Source organism: Achroia grisella, unplaced genomic scaffold, assembly GCF_030625045.1.
Source record: "Achroia grisella isolate CSIRO2021 unplaced genomic scaffold, CSIRO_AGI_Agris_v1 utg445, whole genome shotgun sequence".
NCBI lineage: Eukaryota > Metazoa > Arthropoda > Insecta > Lepidoptera > Pyralidae > Achroia > Achroia grisella.
In genome coordinates this window covers 1,531,021-1,558,811 of record NW_026712860.1, presented here as the reverse complement: position 1 = coordinate 1,558,811, position 27,791 = coordinate 1,531,021, and the positions used below count along the sequence as shown (strand labels likewise).

General features: G+C 29.7%; 1 protein-coding gene across 2 annotated transcripts in view; it reads right to left on the bottom strand.

Moving 5' to 3' along the window:
* The window catches only part of LOC131844972 (uncharacterized), a 115,848-nt gene that overhangs the window by 30,330 nt on the left and 57,727 nt on the right, over positions 1-27,791 (bottom strand). For both annotated transcript variants that reach the window (XM_059193975.1, XM_059193976.1), the window contains exon 3: positions 1,991-2,036. In XM_059193975.1, the coding sequence (XP_059049958.1) occupies positions 1,991-2,036 (46 nt within the window). The remainder of the gene's footprint in view (positions 1-1,990; positions 2,037-27,791) is intronic.

Sequence of the window (27,791 nt, the reverse complement as noted above, 5' to 3'; positions counted from 1 at the left end):
GCACACTTGTGAGAAAAAAATATTGTAATGTTCTTTGGTTCATTTATTAACATCGTGTTTGTACATAACATTTGATATAATTATTAAAATAAAGAAAAATCCGCGCATATATCCGAATTTCTTTAGGCAATAACAAAAACAATAAAAGCCGAATTAGAGAAATCGCTCTAGCTATACACACGTGATATTGTAACCAAGTGAAACATGAATTCATGTTTGTATATATAGATAAAAAAAAACTGATTTAAAAAACATAACATAGTAGATAAATAATATCAATTAAATATAGAAATTAATACAGAAGATGTTAATTCACTAATTAATAAACCTTAATTATTTTTAATACCGTTATCCTATAATAATTTTATAGCGTTACCTGGCCACCGAGGTGGCAGTTTTATGTGCAACATTTAATAGTATAAAATAGTTAATAACTCAATTCAATAAGGTAAATTTCTTCATCAGGCGTAGATTGTGAGCATAATAACAGCAAATGATAGGAGGCGAGCTTAAAGACTGGTGCGATGATTCATATAATTAAGTAGAAACTTACTTATCACAAACTTGCTCTTATTAATTTGAAAATAATAATGTACCTTCACGGCTGTTATCCCAAATTAGGTAGTCAGACATATTATCAACAACCAACGTCTTGGTGAACACACATTTAACATGTTTTCATTTCTAAGAGTATATTAGAAAATAAATTGTTGGAGGACGGAGGGGGACAAACCCTCTATCTCTTATTTCCATAATCAGAAAGTCTGTCAGCAATAGAAGTAGCCACGTAAAGTCTTCTTACTTTAGTCCAGTCATACTAAAAAAAACTTTACTTGAGCGCAGAACAAGACTCAAACTAACGACCTTTTAGTATAAGTCGTGGCTGGAAATCACTAGACAACGACTAAATTGATTTCAACTATTAAATCGTTCTGATATATAATATATACTAAACAATATTATATAATACACAAGTAATCCCAGTTGGAGTTGGTCAAAGGTCAACGAAATGTTAAAGACCTTTCCTTCACCCCTCACTGTCTATCGACCTATTAATGCCGACTTTTTAAAAAGAAATTAAAATAAGATTTAGAAAAAATCGTATTCATTCTTAATAAAATTTACATGATATCAACTTATAAGTAAAAACTAACAGTTGCAAAAAGAATCATCAAAATTGGGACTGATGTGGAGCATAACTGCAGTAAAAAAGAGAATATCATTCTATTTTATCGGTGTGGACAGATATTTATAAATAAACTTATCACCGGGTACAATGTCTTTATAGATTACAGACTCATAAAACTGAAATTTACGTAAATAGGTAGCCAGTTTAATCACATATAAATTTATCTTATTGATTTAATGACTCAATTTACAATTATGTATTATTATTGTTTCATTTCATTCAACCGACGAGATTTACTCGTTAGTAAGTCACGTTAGACTAAATAAAAACAATATTGAATTGATGTAATCCTAGTAGGAGAAATAATCCCTGTAGGAGATATCCTCCTAAAATTTAAGAAGTAGACTTCCAAAACGAAGGGTGTTTTGGAAGTCTACTTCTTAAATTTTAGGAGGATATCTCCAATATTGTCTATAAAAAAATATATATTTGTTTGTTGATTTATTTTATACGCTCTTATAGTTTTTTTTAACTTAATACATTACACTAAAAATTATCTACTGCCCGTGCTTGCGTGCAGTGCCACAAAATATATATCATGTTTTTAGAAATACATATATATATGCAGCTATCAGTAAGTCCAGCAATAATATTATAAACGCAAATGTAAGTCCATTTTCACGATAAAATGATAGTACCAATTTTCATGAAATTTGGCATGAAGGTAAAAGTTATAACGAGACTGTATAGAGGCCATCTTTTATCTTAAAAACTAATCAAGAAGGGGGTGAAAGTTTATGTAGATGATGTAGCGGGCAATGGAGTTTATGAAATTAGAAATTATTATCTAAACAAACATACCATCAGGAGGCACAATATCTTTGCAGAGACGGCAAGCTGTGGTAACCTGAAATAGAACAAAAAAAGGTTTAATAAAATCAAGTCACTTAATTATTATTGAATAATGTATAGTATTTTGATCACCTACGTAATCGAGGTTTAACGAAAGAATCAATTACTGTTTTTATATTTCAAATAATAAATATGCTTTATCCAACTTTTTCTAAAAGTACGGATAATATTAGACATTTATCGTGAATCTTTTTAATACTTGTCATGATGGTAAAGGAAACTTTCTCGTACTGCTTTAAATCAATAAATAAAATTGAAATGTATACGAGCAATATCGTCTTGTTTGAGATGACTGGTCGCCGTATATACCGATATACTCTATTGTATAGTTTCAATTTCCGAGACTGTCAAATTTTTTATGTAGGGAATGGCAAACAAGTCGATAGATCATCTGATGGCAAGTGGTAATACTCGACTATATACGTGAACAGCACTACACACATCATGTGTGCCTGTGATATCACTAACTAAGATATCATATCTGTTATCCCTTAATTTCACTGCCTTATTTCCAATTTTCAACCAGAACAAATTTTACAAAGTAACTGAGGTACCTACACAGATAATATTTTACACAGTCTAACTCGTTAATATAATAATCGATAAGATAAATTTCAGTAGTGGGGAATAATTTGATAAATCATTCAAATATTCCTCTTGTGAAATAAATTGGTTACATACATATATGTACATAAATCTAAATAAAACGTTATGTCATTCACCGCAAATTTATATTACATTCGTCAGCATATTTGTCTAATTTATATTAAAAGCAGGTCTTTATCAAGTAACAACATTCATATTTATGAGGCTACTAGTTTTAAGTCGTAAAACGTCATCGTATCTACGAAACGAAAACAATGATTAGTACAGTTATCACGTTATGATAGGAGCTAGATGGGTGGTCTTTATTTTTATGTAACAATTTGCGATTTAAGACAAATGACCTTTCTCAGACAATCTCGAATGGAACGAGAATTCAAAGTTCATTTAAGAAAACAAACTAACTTTTACTGTCCGAACGCGAGATGAAATATATTTAAGCTGAATCATTGAACTATTTGTCTAGTAGTTTGCAAAACTCTCTTAACTCTAAAATTCTTTTAAATTATATTTGTGGTTGAATTATCTGTAAATGAAATCAATTTACATTTATATTATAAAGATAAAGGTATTTTTTTAATATCTGTTGATTTGAGTATGTTTATTTTACTTAATTGAGTCATTAATTGAGCCGACATTATCACCAAGTATGCCAAAAAATTTATAGAACTCGTAACTATATACAACTAAATATTGGTTAGAATGTATGTATATATGTCATGAATTTTTTAATCAATCTATTGAATGACTAAAAATCAAATGAACGTATTGTACCAAAATTACGAATGTACGTATTCTATTAAAAAAAGGAAAAGTGGTCAGAATATATATGTAAATAAAAATAATGGAAAACTAAATACCATTATCAACTAACAAAATTATAAGCATAACCACAAATATTATGTGGGTTTATTTATTACGATCGAAACTATTCGTTTCTAGTAGAATCCACTTGAAAATGGAAAGTGTAAACATAGTTCAGTATGTTTGTAATGTACTAAAACACAGTTGATTGACCACGCCAACATTCAGGGTCTTAATAAACATGATCAACATACAAACTTCTGTTAGATAATAGAGAATTGTATCTATTCTTATATTGTGTCTTTAATATTAAGATTAAAAATTAAACAGTATTAATATCTGAATAATAGAGCTGATTGTATTGTTTACATATATTATTTTTTCACATTTTTCCCGTCGTCAGATAACATATATATACAAGCAAAAATCTGAACAGAATAGCACATGTGAGAGTGAATAGCTAATAAAGTATACTTATATATCATAATATTTGTCAGTGTGTCCTAATTATCATCATTAGATAACACTTGTTAAGTTAAGATTTAAACATTTTAAGATAGCACGAATTCCAAGATAACCAATTACTTCCGTATTTAAAATATTAACAATCATATGTGACATATATAGTATATAAGTATCCAAAATATTATATTACAATATGTAACCTCTAGGCGTAATGAGACCAAGTTTCGCAGACGCAAGTAATAATATATAGAAGTATAGAAACAAATAAGTAACAGCTAGAAAACATAAAAATCTAGCAAACAAAAACAGATCTTAATAGAATTTAACCTGAATAAGGTATCACGAGGAGAGACAGAAGCTTTTATGTGAAAAACTAATCTGGAATGGGATGAAATGTATAATGAAAGTTTGTGCATATACAGCTACACTATATTGCGCTAACATACAGATGGACGTGTTGTATATTAATAAAATAATCGTAATAAAGTTGTTACTGAAGCCGAGTAATACACGGATATCATAATTTGTAGAATTAAACTCCTAAGTTCATAGGCCATCTTACAACTAATTATGCGGTTGGGTAAAATCTGTCGAAAGATGATATGACACGATTTCATTCATACGTATCAAATTTATACGATTCTGATCCTTACGTCAATGGAGATACGTCACAAAATTATAACAGATTAATTTGTAACCTCTCACGTATATTGTGACGTTGTTGAGAAGTCGTGAAAATTTTCATTATAGTAGGTAATATTATAGATAATTAATAGTTCGTGATTATTCATGAGTCTCGAAGAATAGTAGAACATATATCTTATTAAAAACGAAATACACCATCACAATATACATGATGTTTACTCTCGTTTTTAAGTAACTGTCATCACATTCTAAACCGCGGGTGGTCAACTTGTTGGTCATTCACACTAAATAGCCTAGAAAAATCTCGTTCATTTGGATACATGGAATATACTAATACTTACTGGACGTCTCGACTAAAATTTCGACGGATTTCAAGATGGATCGCACACTATTTCAATCTATGCTATCAATAATAATCATTAAGTACTTTATGTGAAGCCTTCACCGACTGCTATAGTTACTAAGCAAGTCACCCTTCTAACGTTACTAATGAAAAAAGAAAAGAATGAGTGGTTTTAAAAAGTGGTCACTATGAGTTATCAGCATGAATCCGTAATGAGTTGAATTGCCTCTCAAGGAATAGTTATACCACCAGAGATATTAAATACTGTCACGTAATAGATCCATAACCAATAATTATATTGAACATAAATACAGACAGTGATATTTATTTATTATACATAATATATGACTATGACGAGGTATTATCGTAATTTTATGATAATCATATCCTAATATTGGTCAAATAAATCATCTCGTTTAGATATCTTTATTTGTAATTAACATAAGAAGGCCAAGGTATGGCAACTCATTAATACTTGGACTTTGGTTACAACCTCATAATTAATTTTTAATTGATAATTTATTAAGTTACTAGGAATAATTGTGTTAAATTTCCTTCCTTTTCAATGTGATTTTCATTGCTTAATCAAGAATTTATATCATGTAAATAAACGATTTTATAAAAAAGAATAGCAAATAAGCTAACGTCAAGATATTTTGTTAAACATATAAAATTAAAATAAGTCACAATCCTAACATGAAAACAACATTTAATATATTCTTTTGAGAAATCCAGTTAAAAATAATACCTAACCATCACAGAACGGATCAAAGTAAAGAATGATAAAAAGGTTAGGTAGCAATGAATTGAAGTATACCTATGTTACCAGTATTTATTAAACTAAATGTGCTAACTAGTACACATTACTATTATGTTACACAATTAAAACAGAAGGAAAACTCGAAGTAATAAAACACGCTCAGACCCACAGATATATTGCCAAACTCTACATCTAAACTAAGCAGAGCTTGTATTGTGAGCATTAAAAAATCTAGATGTAGTTAAACACATGTTTTCTGTAAATGGATGTATAAAAATACATAGAAAGCACCTAGTTAAATACAAATAATCGCACTTGTGTATATCGTATTGCTATATCAATATTTGCATAATGGTCACTTGAATTTAAGTTGCATAAAACTGTATAATTTTGATAATATAAAATTTTGAGAAAAATATATTATTTTAAGTGATATAGTCTATCTTAATAACAAGCAAATAGTAAATAAATCATAAAATTCAAACAATAGACTAAAACTATGCTATTGTTGCATACCATGCAGCAATTAAATACATGGTAAGCAGTAAAAAATACATGTTTTATTGAGTAACACAATTTATTGCCTGTTATTTGAGTGTTTTAGTAATAAGTTGGTCCGTGAGGAATGCGCCGTAATATAAATAATTCAGGTATAAGCATTTAAACAATAATGATTTTAATAAAATTTAAGCATGTTATCTAAGAACTTAACTGTAATATATTCATTATGAACAATTTTAATCTATAAAAAAGATATATTACTTTTCATAATGAATTAATGAAATACCTCAAAGTAAATCTGTATATACTAAAAAGTGAATTACTATTACACATATATTTTTATAAAAGTCAATTGTGGATATACAGCGTAATTTGTGTATACACCTTAGTATAATTATTAAAACAATTAATGTAAGTATCAAAAGATGCTATCATTACTTAAAACACTAAAATACCGGAATCACTATAAAGATCCCAAAGTTAAGATAGCCAAACGATTTTTAACCAAGGCCTTAAAATATTGTCTAAATACTAAGTTCATATTTGAAATTGTGCACTAAGTATATTTAAATATTATTGTACTCATATTTACCTATAGTTAGAAATGTGTGCCCAATATAGATAAAAAAATAAAAATAAATATCCTTGCAATTTTAATCTCTGATAACATAGTCAAAGGCATTTTGTCTGCTGATATTTTATATACATATATTATGTGTGTATTTTAAAAATAAATCTATTTAAGTATTTCTATTAGTTGCTTAGTACCCATAATATAAGCTCTGCTTAATTTTAGATCACATTGTGCAGTGTGAATTGTCCTATGTTGTAGTACTTGTAAATTTAAATATTTCTTGAGGCAGATTTCGCGCTTAGTTTAATCAGATTTTACCATTGTTATAGTATACATTCTACTTAAAGAAATTGAAACATGCTTCACTTTTTTATGATAAATTGAGTAATATATGTTATTTCAATGAGGTGATAATAAATAGATTATAATCAGGTTTTGTTAAAGGCAATGGTGTTATATGTTAATATCAACTGAACAAGCATATCACTCGAATTTATCATTATATCCTCAGATAAGTGTTGGCATGTGCCTACATTAGTGTAGTAGTCACAATAATTATCCTGTTATATATGTCATATTTCATACTAATCATCATCGTAAGTTAGTTATTGAGATAGACTTATGCAGACAAAAGCCTAAAAGAACTTTTAGGTCCAAATCAGATTCACTAGTCACTCAGAACATTTCCTGATGACGGTGAACACCTAATTACACCGACAGACAATGATAGGCCCGCCCCCCATACTACATTATATGAAATAATTAAATAGATAAATACTATGATTATTTTAATATCAGCTATTACTAGCACTACAGATATTGACTATATCTGGGTTCACAGACCAGAAACAAGATAGAGATTAATATTTTGATGTACCATTTACCATAACCCGCTAAGAATTATACATACGAGTACAAAAGCATCTATAGCAGTAAATGGAAACAATAAAATATTTTCTCTAACACTTTAGAAACTCAAAAAAATATTGTTAGAACAATAATTTCGATTCTGTCATCATTATGATAAAATCGAAGTTAAACCTATTTCGCTTCATCGAGATTCATCTATTCATAAAAGCTCTGTTAAAATTATTTTTTATTTACTCATTGTGAAATGATGCACTCACTTAATGCAACAGTAATACCAGTGGAGTATGATACGATGAAACTGAAGTCTGGTCAGTTAGGCCATCGTAGCGAATCTCTAGAAATTAACCACGATAGTTTTCAGTGAGGAAGCTTAAGCAATTAAGAGCCGTTGCTCAATACTTTTTATATTTATTAAAAGATTATTATAAACTGCAAACTTCAGTGTAAGAACTGAAAAAAATAAAATATCCGCTATTTTGAAGGTGAAGGGCGCCATGTTTAAAATCATTAGTGTTATGCACGATACTGCATATTCTTGTTATGCCAAGATTACAGGCTAATTAAATATAATACACTTTAATATTTTTATTATACCTAATAATTATAAGCTGATAAAACTGTTTATATAAAACTGATATAGAATTAAATGCAGACATGAATGAAATGAATATTTTTTTTATATCGAGTAAAACAACTGTTATTATATATTCAAAGTCAACGTTTGCCCGCTTTATAAATGATGATCGCAGGTTCGATTATTATACTATGTAAACAAATTGCTGGTCTTTACCATACACTACCTATATTTTTTCTGGTTTCTTTCAATATATATATGGATTTATAAAAAATTAATAGTTGACCAGCTTTATCATTTATTTAATAACCATAATACAAGCTATGCTTATCCGTAGATTGGAACTAGATGGCGCTGAGTGATTTGTTGAGAATTTATTATTTTTACCTGACTTCAAAATTTTATTAGGTTCTTATTCCTTCTTTATTAGGAAATATTATCCAAAATCTTGTGGATCCTATATTTCCATTCATAACATTGTCGATATTTAATAAAATATATTTTACACATAAAATTAATAATGAAGCTAAAGCTATATATATTAAATAACACATTTTATATATTTTTATTATTTAATAGCTTAGTGATTGTGTGCATCTGTTCATATATAAAGAAATTTAAGTGTAATTTATTACTTTACTTGTATGTATAGTCGTCGTAAAATTTACTTTTATATATTATTCATTTTTAACACCATACATACTGAATACATAATTAAAACTTAACAAAGTACGTATGTGAAGCATAATGGGCCTAAACTAAAAAAAAGTACAAAAATTTCTTCCTGTGCTATTTTAGTTTTATTTCTTACCCCTTATAGGCAACCTACATGTGGCGATACGTTTATAACGCACATGTATAAATGACAGATATTGTGCATGAAGGTCAGAAATCATGTCAATTCAAATTAAGAACAGAGGAACAAGTAGACACATAATAAAAAAATCTTCTTGAGCGAATGTATGGTATTAAGATGTTGGTAATTTATACCAAGAAAATTTGTAATGGACTGTTGGCGATCACCAAATTGCGTATTATTATCTACGATTTGATATCTTATATATCTGAACAAAATAATTCAATTCAATTCTATTTTAATCAGCAGACATTAAACCTAATGCGATCTTAATCTAGATATTTCTAAAATCAGTATAACATTTGAGTAATTAGAAAATAATGATGTACATAAATTATAAATTAAAATAATAAATGCATATCGACTTACATAGCCGAACTTTGCCGTCATGTTGTGTCCCGTTGTATATTATGATGTTGAACATACATCTAACTGAATTGCTCTGCCGTTTTTCCTTTATCAAAACTGAACAACCCACTTTTATGTAATAAATTTTCAAAACACTTTGCTTTCAATAGAACAAAACACTGAAAATAGTATACTTTTTCGTTTGAATGCCGGTTAAGCGCAAACAATCGGGTTTGTAGTCACTAGAAAAAAAGAAGCCGTGAAAACTCGGAACGCATGAAACTGCTACGTTTCCACATCACTTTCATAATTTTCCGAATAAGAGCGACGAAGCCAGCGCACGATCCAAAATAGAAAACCTTTTATTTGGCAAAAGCCTTTGACGGCGAGGGCTTCTTTGAGTTTTTATTTTTTTATTCATATACAGTGGTAGGTGTTTTTTCACGAGCGTATTTATGAGGCTTCAACGCTCTAGGCGACATGCGCGCAGCGCGGCGGGCGGCCATCGACTACGAGATAAAAACCTCGCTTGATTATAAACTTATAAGCTAAACTTTTTTGTTCGTGTGAGTGCGTTTGAGACGGTGTGCACGCGAGGCTTTGTCGGTGACCTTACAAAGTTTTCACCTACGTAGGTCTTTTATGAGATAACAATTTGAAAAAAGTTATATTGTTTAAAGGATTTAAGTGGTGCAACGCATACGTAGACACTACGGATTAAGGATGAAGAATTTTAGACAACAAAATTCGTGTCCACTGGATAAAATGACTACTTAACTAAGATTATGTCAAGGATTTATTTTTATTATTAAATAGCATTTAAATTTATGTATTTACATACTTATAAAAACTGCCTAACCCCATCAACTAATCACGGAACTCAATGCACCTGAGTAATTTATTTATACGAACGCAAGGCGCGTAATCTAAGCATGTGACTTTATCAAAATGGGTCAATGCGGTCACTCCTTTTTACTGTACATATCCTTCACTCGTTTATAAAGACGTATTGTTCTGAATAACCTACGTTTTACTCGGAATACAAAATCATTTAACATATTATTTTTCCGTGATTCGCTACTAACCCAACATTATCCAAGTCGACCTACTTATTCATTGTATAATACTAAACCTGATTATTACAGTCTACCAAAATAACTAAGTAAAAACCATCATATAATAATTTTCAAATATTCCATCGACTTTTGGTAGAGGCGCTTGTGTAACTATATTTCTACCGTAACAAAACAATACCTGTACTAGCTATTGTGTTTCAGTACATGATAGAGATATACGTAATAGAGAGCAAATTTTCTGAGCCGTTTACCTGTGAACAATTTTCATGAGAATTGGCAGTTTGTTATTTTTGTAAAACATTTTTTCATGTTCTGCGATCGTTTAGGATGTGCACTATGTTTTTACATATTTTTTACGTAACTAAATAGAATCACAAACAAGTGGAAATTGACAAACGTCGCCTATATCCATGAATAACACCGCAGATGTGATAACTACTAAGACGTAATATCTCCTTACCCGATAATTTTTTTTTTTTCGGACTACTCTAATGCTGTTGGCCGTAGCTAGCCTTTACAGCTTCACCGGACGTTATGGGGCGAGTGCAGATGGCACTCCAAACCCGCGGAAGGACTTATGGAGCGGCTGAAGGCCAACTCCTGCCCGACGGATACGACTTTAGTCTGAGGGCACCACTAGGGGTTCGAACCTCGGCTCAGGCCATCGTAATTTCGATCCCCGTTTGAATTGGACGGGGGATCGATCGGAGGGGCGCCCGGGGGCGCCGGTGTGGAGCGCCCGGGCGCGTACCCCATAATTTCACTGTCATACTTTTATATTACATATATAATGTATATATATATATACTCAACTTATCTCATACTGAAACACAGTTTAGACAACCTGTTTGGTAGCAAAAATAGTTGAGACACAGGTATTATTAAATTATTCATTAACTAATTAAATTATTGAACTATAGTCCATCATTGAACGCAAGATATAATAATTATGTACCTAGCTTATAGAATTATGCAAACAATAATGAATATAATGTGGAAGTACATAATTATGTTAAATAGAATGTCTACAACATTAATGTGAATATCAAATATCCAACAACTTCCGCTACAATTAATATTGTATCTTGTTATTATAAAATATTTCTAGATAGCTAAAGATATAAATTAAGAAATATATTTAATTGTCTAAAATAAATCGTCTGTTCTGGACTGTCCTAGATATTCTTTTTCTCGAGCGGCGATTTAGCAAATTATATATAGTCAATTAGTCGAGTCTTGAAGTCATGAATACTCAAATAATATAATTCAGCTTGCACTAATGGTGTACGCTGTAGAGACCCAGGTAAGGATTAAAACAAGTTAATAAGTCCATCGTAACGAAATCACGAGTAATTAAGCATGATAACTAAAGTAAATAACTTCTATGTAGTGTCTCTGAAAACATGATAAATTTCAAGAGCATTAAGTAGAAGTTAACCTGACAGGTTACACTATTGCTAGCACTAAAGTTAATTTTCTTATTAGTAGGTAATAATCCTTTCTTTCGATTGATCGAATCGATGACTCTCTATAATTAATAACTAATTAAATGCTGAACTATATCAAGAGATACGTCTTTGAAACCTAATTCTAAAAGAGTTTGATTTAAAGAAAATCCACATGCGTGAGAATATAATCTCTTGCGATGGAGAGGAATACACCTACCAGATAATCAAATGTCTAAATATAGCTAAATAAAGCTTGTCTGAAAATTAACAAGCGCAGTCTTCACTTGTCCATTGAAATTTAATTGAAAATAAAATGAGGTATTAGTTGAATATAAATATAAATTTGTTTTTATTTGTAACATACACATTTCTGAGCCCCACTGAAATCCGAATCCATGACCACAAATATTTTCGAAAGAAAAACCAATTTGTTTCACCATATGGCGCTGTACCGACACGAAGTAGTAATGAAAGCGAATTTGAATACATAACTTTTGTACAAAATCAAGCTATGCTAAGATATTTACTCAGCCGTTCTGCTGTCTATAGTCTTTTGTTACGAATTAAACAATTCCATTATTACATTTACATGCGCACAATAGGTGTGTATACATTAACATAACCTGTCAAAAATATTCACATAATGCAAATATAATATGCTCACGACTAGTAGGAATGGGGTAGTGAAAGACAACAGTAGTCGTTTTGTTTGTGAGGTGTTGAAATTTTAATAATAATGAAAATTAAAATATACATACACTTTAAATAAAACTTACAACTTTTATTATAAATACCTTTTTATTACAAATATTCTAATTATTTATGTATGACAAAAGAGTACATATTTAAGTCAAAGTATACCCTATGGTCAGTTTAACAACTTTAATTGATAATTCGGTTCAACAATCAAGGAAATAAATATCCAAACATATTAACAACATTAGTTTACAAAATGTTAAGAAGGTGATTATTTCGTTTCTAGTTTCCCATTAAGTTACCTTGTCGATGTGTTATTATTTGCATTTTGCATACCTACCCGGCGTGTCTGTTTGAATTACCACGTTCAAAATTATGTCATTGTTGAATTGACATGATCATTTGCCTCGGAATATGTGCCTACTCCGTTCGGATTACTGCGTGTATGGTAGATACGATTCACATCCAATCTGTAGCGTACACACTACCCTAAAATCAGAGGCAATACTGGAACAGTAGTGGTGAGCATCCTAGATTGGCGTGTGGGTAGAGAAATCATTAAATGCATTCTCTTCACACATACCAACTTTGCGACGATTCCTCAAACTTCTGCTAGAAAAAGATTGGCTGTGTACTTTAGTATTCTCGACTCGTACACGCACAGCGGCGAAAATACGAACCTAAATGAGGAAAAGTAAGTTCTTTTTCCATCTATATACGGTAATATTACCCAATACTACATTGTTTTAAGATTTTTGGAGGCACAATTTCCTAATATGTCAATCCAATTAACAACTGGTACTTATTTGTCAATATCTGACAAAATAGCTTAACGATCAAATGTGAAATCGAATAGTATATGGTTTATATTGAAAGTTTCTTACTGTAAAACTGTAATTGTCATAATTTTGAAATGACTTCGATTTGCATAATTATATAATTCTGAATTACTAACAAAAGTTGTTCGGACGTAATTCATTAAAACGCTAATAATGTTGTTTCTTAAAATTTATTATTTATGAAAAATATTTTAGTGTTAGATTTATGCTGATTTACATTACCTATTATTATATTTATGTTATTGTACCACGGGAGACATAATGTATTTTATGATGTTCGGCGTATTGTTTATGCATATAGGCAACAGTTACCACTTTCCATTAGGTGGGCCGTTAGCTTGTTCCAGTTCCATAAAACGAAACAGTTATAGGGCAACAAAATTATAATACTCGAGTAAGTTTAAAACTTGATGAAATATTAGAACAGAAGAAGAAAAAATTCAATCCTTTTCTGCGTCATCTCGCCCTATAAAATAAGCTTCTTGGAGACTGAATTTGGTAAGACTGAGGTACCCACGCAGACGACTTCTTACAAAGTCATCGAATTTCATGAAAATCCCACGGAAACAGTAGTTAGCGGATTGCGCGCAGTGATAGCGTCGATAAATAGGTAGAATTAAGTACGTAAAGGATGAACAAGTTTCAAGTCCATCAGCTATGGAGATGAAACTTGCAGTTTCGCTACGTGAAATTCGTAGAATTTCTTCTATTGCTCCTGCTTTCGTACATAGTTTGTTACGACATATATTTTTATAATAAACTATTACTTTTACATATTGCGCCTTTAATTACCACCATCGTTGGCTGCACCGACCCCAGCGCCCTATACACAGTCCCACGCATCTTTTTTGGTCCTTCGAGCTTAATAGAAAGACCGACCACTTAATTCGAAGTTTATGATATGGCTGAATCTGAACAATTCCCTATTTCATTGAATATCTACGAACACGTGTAATTACAGCTGTGGATCGTATTATAGAAAAAAGACCGTCGATAAAAAATTACAATTGTTTAGTGTCGTTTAAGACTAGCCCGAACTAACAGTCCTTGAAACTTGTAATATTATAGTTTCTACAGCTCGAAAAATATTTTCTAATAACATAATTGGTAAATGAAGATCACATTAATATAGGTAGGTATAAAACCAAATTTTTAATACCATAAGGTTTTTATACCATATAATATTATATAATATAAATTTACTGCAAACAACCAATATTTTATTTTAATGACCTTTAAGCACGTGTTACGTAAGCGCCACTTAAAACGTATGCAAGCAATGTTTTGCCCCAAAAGTAAATAGTTCCAAAATATTTACTTAAAATTCCGTACAACACCGTGTATTAACGGACTAATCGAAGCTTATTCCTTTGACCTACTAGTAATATTTCCTATTTCCGTATTGGAGTCAGGAAATTTTCCTTAATCCCTTGTTTAGTAGTCAAAATACCTATTAATGTATGAAGTGGATTGTTTTGTCAATGTGGCCTTGACCCGACGAGCGAGTGACCGCTTGATCGTCGTCTTCAATATAGCGACCTTTTGAATCTCATTCCATTTCCTTTATTTACTGTAACGATAAGTACTGTCTCAGGGACAGGGTTTATTCTAAAATGAACTTATTTACAATATTACAGAGATCGGGATAACTGAAAGAAGTGTCTTTTAATAGTATAAATTCATTACAGAATTTACAATATTAAAAGATACATCTTATGTGATAAAAGAATGCCCTTTTGTCGCTCTTCATTAATTCATTCATAATTTAAGAGCTACGCTCTTGTCGGTGGAGCTCTTGTAGCTCTATCATGCTAAAAATACTCTATGGATTCGAATGAAATATCGAATATACTGATTAATCAGCATTCTTGATTTCTACGTAGGATACTTTTATCTCACATTAACATGGACAATGTCGCGAGTTATAACTCGTAAACTGAAACCATGTTATTTGAATAACGTTTCAATTATATATTTATACCTACATGTACATACTAGATATATATCTACTCTTAATACTCGTTATTACTGGATAGAAAATAGAATATACATATTGAGAAAATAAGCTGTAGTAAAAGAATAAACTATTTTTAGTAAGAATAAAAGTAACAAAAAATTAACAATATTCTAAGATTTTATGTGTAAATTCCTCGTGACAGAGTAACCACTCTCACTACAACTAAAACTTTTGTACAAAAAAACTTTAGCTAACAAACTTGTGAACAAGTTCCTCACACATTACGTAGGGACATACATACTAGACGTTTATAGCAACGCTGATGGCTTTCAACGCCCATAATGCATGCACGTTTGAATTTCTTATCAAGATTCCACAAAACATCTATATTTTTTGTAAAACTTGTGCGTTTTACAATAAAATATACACAAAAATAATATTAAACCTATAAATGACTACATATAAAATCCATAAAAGTATTTATAACAAAGAAATAATATATGCTCTTATTTCTTATTAAAATTAAATGTAAATAAATTCTTATAACAACACTAGTACATACTCTTGACGTTAAGATATCCCAAGTGTATATATATATGTAATATAATATATTTCAAAACGAAGACATATATAGCCATTGAATTCTGGATCCGAGAGGCTATATCAATATATAATAGACGCTTAAAAGTAATATGGAAGAAAACAATTCTTAATTTAAACATAAAATGTACGCAAATTTGCTAAACGTGCAGTAAATATAATTTCATCCCTACTTAAGACTTAATAGGTTTTCTTTGTAAAAACAAATTTTAGGTCTATATATGTTATTTACTTCAAGCACAATACTGTATCACTATAAAGTTATGCTCCAAAAGCCATAATCAGTGAGTTGCCATCAAATAAAGTTGCGTCGGGAAGACACTTAACAAGGGTCCAGTACTTAACCTAACCTTTACTTAGCGAACGTTTTACACTAATAAAAAGAACGACGTTTCAGTACCTGACATCTTATTCCAGTTTTACAACTGACAACAAAGTCTGCCGAGAGACAACCGACAATTCTAAAAATTTATGTTTCAGGTAAATCCTACGCGAAAACTTAGAACTTGCAACGTAAATTACAACTAAACAAAAAGTTAGAAAGGTAACACTGCAGTGTTTGAATATGACATTTTCTAAGCTTCTGTAACACAATAGCCATTGTGATGTCTCCTATATCATATAATGGTGATTGCTTCATCATTCAAAATGATTTAATATTACTGCTGGATTTTGTTTGACAATTATTGTGGTTGGACCACTGAATCTTTTTTAATCATAAACGGTTAGAATAAATTCAATGTTTTTTTAATCTAATATTTTAGCAATAATACTGTTAAAATAAGAAAATTTGATTCATCAAATTTTGTAATTTAGATAATAAACATGTAGAGTCGTTTGCAATAACAAAATGTCATTTTTAAATATCTACAGCCATATTATGTTTACTTACACACCTACACTGATACTCGTAATCGATCATTAAAAGAAGAATTACAATCAGATTTGTGCAGAATGCGGAAATTATAAGAAATAATAATAACACATCAACTGATTGATGTGATCACGCCTTTCGAAGCTCTCGGGTCAAGAACACACTTTGGAACGTTGGAAAATTCTACTTTTGTACCACTTCCGTATATCATGTATACGAATATATATTTACTGTAAAAGATATAAGAAATATATTCAATTAAACATTTTATAGATGATTTATTGATCAATCTGTAAGCACATGCGTAATACAAATAAACAATAAAATTAGTGTTACTTTTGAAATAATTGAATTACACATATAATTTTGATAATATTTATTGATATAAATTAAAAATGCGGTAAGGTTATATCACACAAAAAGAAGAATAATGAAACTACTGAAATCAGCTGCATGTTGAATAAAAACTTATCTATTCAATCTTATAATTAGATCGTCTTGTATTATAATTTGATAAACATTATCAATAAATTCGTCATTATTAAATTTTGGGAAATTGTTTTAGAATGGCGCCAATGACGTGTATACATTCCAAGAACAAATAAGAATCTCCAATGTATTAATTTAAAAAATGGTGATTTCTCGTTCTCCGGAAATTAACTTACTCACGTTTTCCTGTTAGATACGAATAATTTAAATTTGGATAGTATTAAGGTTATCAGTTTTTGACACATGAGTGTAAAAATCGATGACATCGATCATGATGTCAGATTTTCGAGAATCAATCAATTTATTATTACATTAATCTCAACCATTTAGGTAATCTAATACACCATGTTATCACTAAGTCATACAACACATTGAAAAGAATTATGTGTGATATTTTTATTATAATTTCATAACGGAATAGAAAAGCAGCAAAATATAATGCCACGTAATATATGTAATTTTAATTAACCAATAAGCAAGGTTCAGTTAGTTAGCGGCTCTGAATTCTGAATAGAATCACCGGCGACTTTAAATTAAATAAATAATTTAAATTTAATATTTTTTTACATGAATAATAATAAAATAATATCTGAGGACAATGAACACAGCCTCATCTAGTCTCAATTTAGGCAGAGCTTATGTTATGGGTAGTAGAGAAGAGATATAAACACACAGATACATTTTTTGGTAAATATATACATAATATACATGGAAAACACCCTGTCAGATATAAACAGTGGTACTCATGACTACAAATGTTTATACCGTGCGACGAATCGAACGACCGACGAAATCAGAATCGAATCTGCGATATTCGAAAGTAAGACAGTGTACTAAACCACCGAGGACACCAAATGAATAAAATTATTCCCGTCATATGTACATGTTTTAAGTTGATATTTAGATTATGATCTTATCATCTAGATTTTTTTAATGTTTTTAAATATGAAATCACGGAAATGCAGTTGTAATAAAGACAATATTACATTTCAATTATTATATATCTTTGTCAATTCTCGTCAAAGTAATAATACTCAATTGATTATACAAAAAGGATACACATACGAGTATTGAGATAACAATCTCAATACTCGTACTCAGGTGTCATATTGACATGTCGCCTAGTTTAAACTTCTTGTTAACTCTTTAATTGTTTGTAACAATATTATGAACATTATCTTTTTCTTATTCTATTATTAGATTACATTACAGTGTTTCATTACATTCATATACGGCGATACTGCAACAATTTTAATAATACACCAATGTATTTAACACTAACTATGATGAGTTGATCTTTCTGAAACTTTTAACTAAAATATTCCTGTCTTATATATCCAAATAATTACAGAATAAATATTATTGTTATTGTAATTTTATAGCCACATTTGCCATAAAGTCGCTAGCTGCGTCCCTTTCACCGTTTTCAAACTTATAAACCACGCAATGGATATGAACACTGTCTTTACCATAATTTCGAGAATTACCTTACCACTTTTACTTATATACAGGCCTCCGTCACCATCAGTCAAGGTAGATTGCTAGTGTTTGATAAAAGATACCCAATGAGGATCAACAAAGGAAAAATAGAAAATCAGGCTTGACTACAGTTCTAAGTAATTTAGGAAGTATATTTGATGCGTCAAACTCTTCCGGAGTATATAATTAATGAGTATTTTTCTTTAATTTATATAACCTTTTTTTTTCAATTTATTATTAAGTACCGTATTTTATTATCAAGGTATATTAGAAGTACCAATATATTTCCTAAGAAAGTACTTTTCATTAACGATATTAGTATTAACTGATTAAAAAGTAATTAAAGATAATACCTTGATCTGTTACTATGTACGAGTACATGCCAACAAGTTTAGATGCATGGCAAAGGGTAAGTAACATTTTCAATATTCCACTTTTATGGCACATGCATATTGACAGCTTCTTAGCATTTGATGTTCCGGTTAACCTATCGACTGCGGCCTTTTTCTAACGTAACTTACAATCCCTCCAGGAAAAATTGCAAAATGTAACTAACTTTTAAATAATCGTATAATTTACATTTCTATTTAAATATTAATATTTTTTAAGTAATTAATTCTTTTTAATTATACCTACTTCATTTAGTAGGTAGTAAAGAATTACAATTATAAAATCTGGAATACTGATTTTTTGGGGAAACTTAATCAATAGTCTTGTTTGTTTTGTTTCCCCAAAATTTCAGTTTTCCAGAATTTAATCTACATTTTCAGAAGAATGTATTATTTATATAAATTAGAACTTTTATTCTACTCTAATAAACGTTTTAAAATGAAGTGACATATATATATTTAATTAAATAATTCCATTGAAATCGCTCTATGCGAGATAACCAGATATCATTCATCTAAATCCTAATAATATCGACTAGAATAATCCAATTCTAAAAATAATCCATAAATAATAAAATTATTATTATTATTATAATTCAGAATTTCATTTATACATCTATTATAATAAAAATAAAATATGATTAACCGCAATGATAGCTAGCTCAGCTGTTCGTTCAGTCGTGAATGGATGCCTCTTGTACGGACTGGTCTACTCTGATAATTATAGCTGATTTATTTTCTTACTTAAGTAACTATTTATTTACTTTTATCAATTTTGCTATTTAGTAATTTGTATTCATAAACAACCTTAAAGTTTTCTGACTGCGTGTTTCGAATGAGTTGTAGTATAAAATATATATAAGAGTATTCAAAACTGATTATTTTAGACTATTTGGATAAAGAATACCTCTATTTCTATAACTTCTGTCTAAAATAGCCTATTTTTCCACAGGCAGCACAACATTAATGTTTTCATAGATTATCCGGCGAGTCGGTTGTGTAAGTGCTAAAACTAGATACATTAGTAAATCAGGCGTCGCACAGCCTGTCTGTTTGTTCGAACAATTACATATTCGAGGCGCCAGTCGACAAATATAACTGGCAAACTTTATATGTACGCATTAATGGAATGTGAAGAGATGGATTGTTAGGGCAGTTTCAAGTAAATATCGATAAAATAATCATTCGGTGCTAATAGTAAAAAAATATTTAATAATTCAATCATATAAAAATTCATATATTTGTTATAAAATTACGCTCTAATGAAAAATAGTAGGCTAACAAACCACTTGAAATAACACACAATCAACAGTAAAAATATATTCTATACACCGTAGTAATAGAATTAAATGTCTTCTTCCCGATGTCGTCATCTCAAATATTACAAATATCTCTCAGCGACTCTTGTACACCTCGTGATATAGACTATAATTTTGCTTGTATTTTTTACTTAAATAAAGTTACATAAACTATACTCAAATCAAAAATAAAAGCTAGGTAAATCCATAAACTTATCTCACTAAAATACATTACACTATTATTTGGAGTATATATTCTAAATTTAAATTAAATTCTAGAGTCTCCTTCCCATCACTTTAATGGTCATGACATCGAATATAGCGTTCAAGTTAAAAACCTCGGTACACATTTGACGAAACACTGTCACGTCATATCAAATATCACAGTTGAATCGCGGAACATTTACTACTTACTAGTACGTAACTAGTTTATTTCCGACCCTAGGCAATACCGAATTTTACAATATTTACCTATTCTAGCATATAATTGAACTGCACTCTTGTAAATCGAAATATTTACAGTAATCGTTTAATACAATGTGACGACTCAAATAATCTTATGTGACAATCGACGCCTACATGAATATCACCACGAATCGGACGTCGTTATGTGGCGCCCGTAGTACATGCGTTGTCACTGAAAACTATAATATCTCATTTTTAAAACCGAAACACAGCAGGTTGAAATAGATGTAACAAAGATACTCACGCAGAAGGCTATGTATATAAACATTACCTAGGTAAGGTCATTTCACTAATTGTATGTATTACAATTAGTTGTATGTATTACAATTAGCTCGCAATACTGCTCTAAAATGTCTTTTTTAACGATCAATCAAAAGTAAAAGTCCGTCTTTGTAGATTACGAAAAGTGCCAAAATTTTATATTTGAATATCGATTCTGCTAACTTATATAAAAGAGTAAGCCATATAATGTTGAAATCTCCATAACCATATTTCATTTTCTACTGTAAACAATCCTGATTTCGTCCTAGTGAATTCGCTTCAACTAACATAATTTTACACTAGTTGATTGACATTAGTTTACTCACATAATTTTATACTCATCCTATCATAGGTGCCCAAACAGGTCCATGCCATTAGCAAAGTGGACACCACTCTTCCAACATCATTGAAAAAAAAAACCATGTATAACAAATATCTGTATGGATATATGATATATGTACATTATAACCAAGCTTCTTTAAGTAATCAGATCTAAAGTAAATTTAAAAATATTTACTATCATCAATGTGACTCATAAATGCGTAACGTAACATAAATTCTTTAAAACAGTTTTGTTTATATTTAACAATTTAAGGCTTGTCTTGTCAGTATCATGTCCTCAATGATTCATATGTGGAAAGATAAATATTCTATAGTTTATATAATATTTAATATTTATAGGGCGGATCTTTTTATGAAAACTCACTGAACCAAATCCAGAAATGGAGAATATAGAAAGTACTACAAATCTCGTAGTACAAAGCAAACATAGGTGACGCTACGGCTTTCGTAGTAACTGGTTTAAACTGGATAGCTGCAGATAATTAAGGCATGCTACAACGCCAACACGAAGTATAATTCCTCAAAGAATGGACAATTGTTGACAGTATTACTGTTCCCATTCAGTATCTTATCTTTTTAGTATACGTAAAACTGTCTGATCTCAAAGGTATCATTTTATCGATTAAATTGTTATCAAATGATTTTGCTATCGATGTGCTTATTTATAAACGGCGCCAATATGCATTATCTTTAAGTATCAAAGTAGATATGGATTGAAGTCACAATGTGAATTTGCATTTTATTCTTATTTACCTAAGTATTTATTCTTTTGTGTTTTCTTTTTACAATTTATTAACAATTGTAATATAATAATTAAACAATGTATTATCTTTAATTAGAGAGAGACGTATCATTAAGGTACATGAGAAAGAAAGAAATTGATTTCCGATCTTCAGTTATTCCACTATTTGTGTAAGAGATGGCTATATTCTGTTTTCCAGAAAAATGTTTAAAAACAGTTTATTGTTCTAAACTAAAATGAATAGAAATCAAAACAATAAATTCGTATTTTACATATCCAGGTAGATAATTAAAAAATGCATTATTAGGGAGATTATCCAGATAAATTAATAATAAAGATAAAAGTTGTTAATAATTAGTAATTAAACTTATGATAAATACGTCCTCGAATTCGGATTACATACATAATAATTCGCTAAAATAGTCCATCATATCAATATATTTTGGACGTCACTAATAGTTTTGAATATTATTTCTAATATGCTAATATTTGCAAAAAAAATGTAAGTGAAGAGAAGAGGATTGCATAAGAAGCGGAAAAATGTGAAAAAAATATTAATTTAATTTTAATCTTGTATACAGCAGTATCTGTCTGAGATGATCATAATGATGATATACTCTACTATATTTCGACATTATTAACCAATAATGAACTAGAAATTAAATTATATGGGAAATCGACTTTAATGTATTAACTTTAAAGACAATTTCCAAAAAATTACAATTATTAAGTTAATTAAGTTTAACATTAAGCGTGAGAATTTTTTATTATAAAATTAATTACCTTGTTGTTTTTGTAATAAGTATTATAGCATATATATGTATCACAGCTAAAAGCACAATAACATTAAAAATTAAAGGTATTTACAAAACCACTTCGAAAAATCGACTTGTTTAAAAACATATATCGCGTAAACAATAAAAATTGCGGTAACTGCTTAGTGCAGGTAGAATAAATATGTATATATGAAATTCCATTTGAAATTTGAATCGATGAAAATTTCCTGTCCTCTATAAATTCTTATTTATACAGTACAGTAAGTTTTAAATTTGAATTTTGTACTTAATGTTAAATAATAATTAATCACAAATAGTATTATAATTATACTATTAATAATATTTTATTAAGATCAATATTAATATTAACAATTGCCAAGTCTAATCTTAACAAATATAGGAAATCACACTTATACCTACATTCTACATTCATTCTACGAAATGTAGGTACTGAACTGAAGCTATATCAAACTATTAAAAGCGAAGCCATAATCTCTTTATCGAACACTTAGCGAGTTTCCGAAGTAGATTAGTCACTGCAATTGCTCACTGCTATTGGTAAGGTGTTAATCACATTAGCAATAAGGTTAATGAATATAACCGATGTGAACGCTTTACGGGGTCAAGAGTTATGTTTCGTGCCATGAAAACAATAAAGGCAATGGTAAATTCATTAAAATAGTCAACAAAGTCCATTATGATAAACTAATTTGCTGTTTCAAGCAAACACTATTATAGTTTAAACAAAAAATTAATGGTATATGTTGTACTTTAAGTATGTGATTTCGATTCAGGATGGTTTTTTATTAAGTAAGATATATTTAATATATGATTCTTGTCAATTATCAGCTATAATTGTTATTTACACTCTTACTTGTTTAATCTTCATATAGTAATCTTGACCTTACATCTGTTCCAGCCGGCAGCAGAATTTGTGGGTAGTTTACAAATTCTGCTACCGGCTGCAACAGATGTAAGCTCAAGATTTGATGTTGATGTTGACATACCTATTTGATATTAATTAGTTAACATGAGTCTCAAATTTATAGCAATAGTACCAAAAGTAAGTTTACTTGAAATTAACTGTATTATCAAGAAAGGTTAACAATAGAATGAATAAGTTTGAGTCTGTATTCAATTTATCAGATCTCAATGAGCAGTTAGCATTCTTAAAACTGTATTTTAATTATGATTACATTATTGATCTAAAATCTACAATATTAATACTTAATTAAAATCTAAAAATATTAATTGACTAAATACGTTAATTTGAAGTGTATTAGAAACTGACATTAGATAAAGGCGAACATCATATATAGTATAGTTAATTATCAACAAGTATTATAGGAAAAAGGAAAAAAATATAAGATTTCAAATAAAATATTTTGAATCAGTAGTTGTCGGAATAATCGTTCATTCATTGCATTATGAAGAAATCCCTCAGATTAGGTGCTAAGTCGGTTCACATGTAATCGTATACCGGTTGCTGACGCTTGTTTGTAAACCAGATGCCTTCGCATGGCGTCAAAAACATTCTGCAAATAATACCGCCTTAAAATGAATGTATTCATCTTTCCTCGACGCCAAATAAATTTAGAGTATTGGTTACGGTTCCGAAAGTAACAGAAATATATAAATTTTCATAAATATACAAATAATTCTAAAATATATCAAGAAATTATTCATTAGACGCAATAGTCCATATAAATAAATAACCCCTGGACAATTAACGGCATCTAGTCTCACGGTAAGCAGAGCTTAGGTTTTGAGTACTAGATAACTTATATAAATATATATATATATATAACTTATATAGATTTTTTTTGTAAATACATACATAATATACATAAAAAACACCCAGACCGATACAAATAATCATACTCATGAATATAAATCGGAAGTAAAGCAGTGTGCTAAACCGCTAGACCGCCGAGACGGTCAACCGTACCTTGAGACAATGAATTTCCATAAGTTAAACTAATTTAGATGTAAAGAATAATGAAATTATCGTGATTGTATGTAATGAGACAAAAATAAAATTAAAACTTGTGATGAATAAATTAAATTATTACAAATAATTTATTAATTTATAAATAATTATATTCATCATAAGTTAATGATGAAATATTTCGAATTCTTAACTATATTCATAACATTTCAAACAATCTAGTTTGTATACGATTATAATATTCATTTTATTAATTGATTAGTTTTTATTTTAGTAGATGAATCAGACAGACGTCATAAAATTTTAAATTAATATTTATACAATTTATAAAAATTTCAATTTATCTTCGAAAACCTGTATATGACGCTTATGGTTATCCTAATATGCATACGTATCGAAATAAGGACTAAATTAGGATTTGTCCAAAACAACTTCTTGAAGGCTAACGCTCTACAGATGCATTCGGTCAAGATGTTAAGGTTATAACAACGAGAGAGACCTTAAAATTTATAAAGTGCATTAGCACCTCTTATTGAACATTTATATCGAAGTTCAATGACACAAGCAAAAGTTATTACATATATTTACATATACGACATTACAATTTTTGCTGTCAATAGTCACCTCAAAAATAGGTAGATAAATTGTAAAATGATTTCTAAACAAATATCCATGTACATCTATAAATGATGTTGTAATTAAATAGGACTGCTAGATCAAATGTATGCTAAAAGGGAAACCTGATTAAGTCATAAGCATAATTTAAATTAAAAACAAGTATATATTACACTTTATACCCAGGCATTATTGAGGGCAAATGATGTGAATTTGTGGTCTGGAATTCTCTTGACAAATACGAACTCGGATCTTAGGTAACTAATTAATGCAAGCGCACGGTTATGTCCAAACACTTAGAAATCAGTATTTACGAATCTGTACATTGAAGTTTTGTTAATTATTATGCAAATATAGCGAGTGTATAGTCAATATACGATACTTTGCTGATTATGTACGTTAACGAAAGAATTGTGTCACATAATATTTGACTTTTTTATATATATCTGGAATCGCAAACAAGCTAACGGACCACCTGCTTGAAAGTGGAAACAGTCAGTGATATACATTAACGACAAGTCAGATATTATGAATTGATGAGACGGCACGTCCTCATGCATTGCCATTGCTGAGTACGTTGTTATACCTGCATACCTTGAAGATTGGCTGCCATGAATAACACTTCAAACTAAAATTTGGCTAATACAGTCTGCTGCTTATCGACAGAAATAGAGAAGCGGTACCTAGAGGTACCGCTTCTCTATTTCTTTCCATACACAGACAACTTTGTATAAAGTCCAACTCGGTAACTTTACCAATCTCAATTGGCCTTAGAGAGGATAGATATACTAATTAGCTATATTATCAGAATATATTCCGGATAATGACATTTACGACTATACATCTATCTTCCTAATTAGCTAATTTTATCTGAAATTAAAAGCGATATATCAAAATCGGTATACTTCAAACAAATTATGGACGTTTGTTAACTAAACACGTGACAATAGCGTGAGATCACGCACATGAGCCTGCCATCATCAAGGTCCGATATATCGGAGCTAGAAAATATGGTTATTAGTGTGGCATCGTTCGACCGCACGTCGAAACGATTACAATGAGATTTCTAATGAAAACCGCAGTCTATAGGGATGCTCTGTTAAAGGCTAGTCTTCATTGTTCAGCTTTAGATATACATTAAAAATATATTAAAACATATAAAACCGTGACTACACACTGTGATACTAGATTAGGTAGTCAGTTGCATTGTCAACTGTTGATGTGGTGGTGAGCCCAACACTTGTCATCACCACATTAGGCTATATTTGTATCCAATGTAAAAGCGAGCAAGCTTACAGGCCGTCTCTCGTATTAAACATTTATTAATATTACATTAATGTAGACAAAAGGAAAGTTTTAAACTTTCTTTACGGATGTTTACCATTGTATATATGTATTTATATTATGGGATATTTACCATAATTATCGATTCGTAACCGCGGTGCTTGCAACAGCAGTACAAATTTTAGAAGTACACAAAATAATAATACCGTATTACATAGTTAAGGAAAGTTTCTATTTATTTGTTCATGATTCAAGTATCCATCATAAATGTGTTAGAAGAATCTAAAATATCACTATCAAAAATTGGTTATATTAGGTTTGTTTAAAAAATATATTCTATTTGAATATTAACTGAGTTCGGCTATTATTTATATTCTTCTCATTGATGTCATATAATTTTGGATATATTGTAATAAGCTTAGTTAGTAGAAGTTGGGACTTAGAGTATATATACTGCATCTCTATATGTCAGGCTTAAAAATGTAGGTTATTCCCCAGCTCAACAATATTTGATTAATACTACTAGAAAACTGCGCAATATAGTCGATTTTATAAGTCGTAATACACCTATTCACTTCGTTCTATGTATATTGTTTTGTAAATGTTGTATACATAGATACATACAAATAGATAAACTTGAAAAGATTCATATGTTATACACATTATTTTACGAAAGAGACCGAGGTCAAGGAAACTTTTTGTAAGTTCTACGGTATATTAGTTCATACAATGAAATAGATAAAGCAACCGACATCAGGATCACATACGATGCCGGAATATAGAGAAACAAATTCAAAGCACACAAAAATTACAAAATGTGAATGATTGT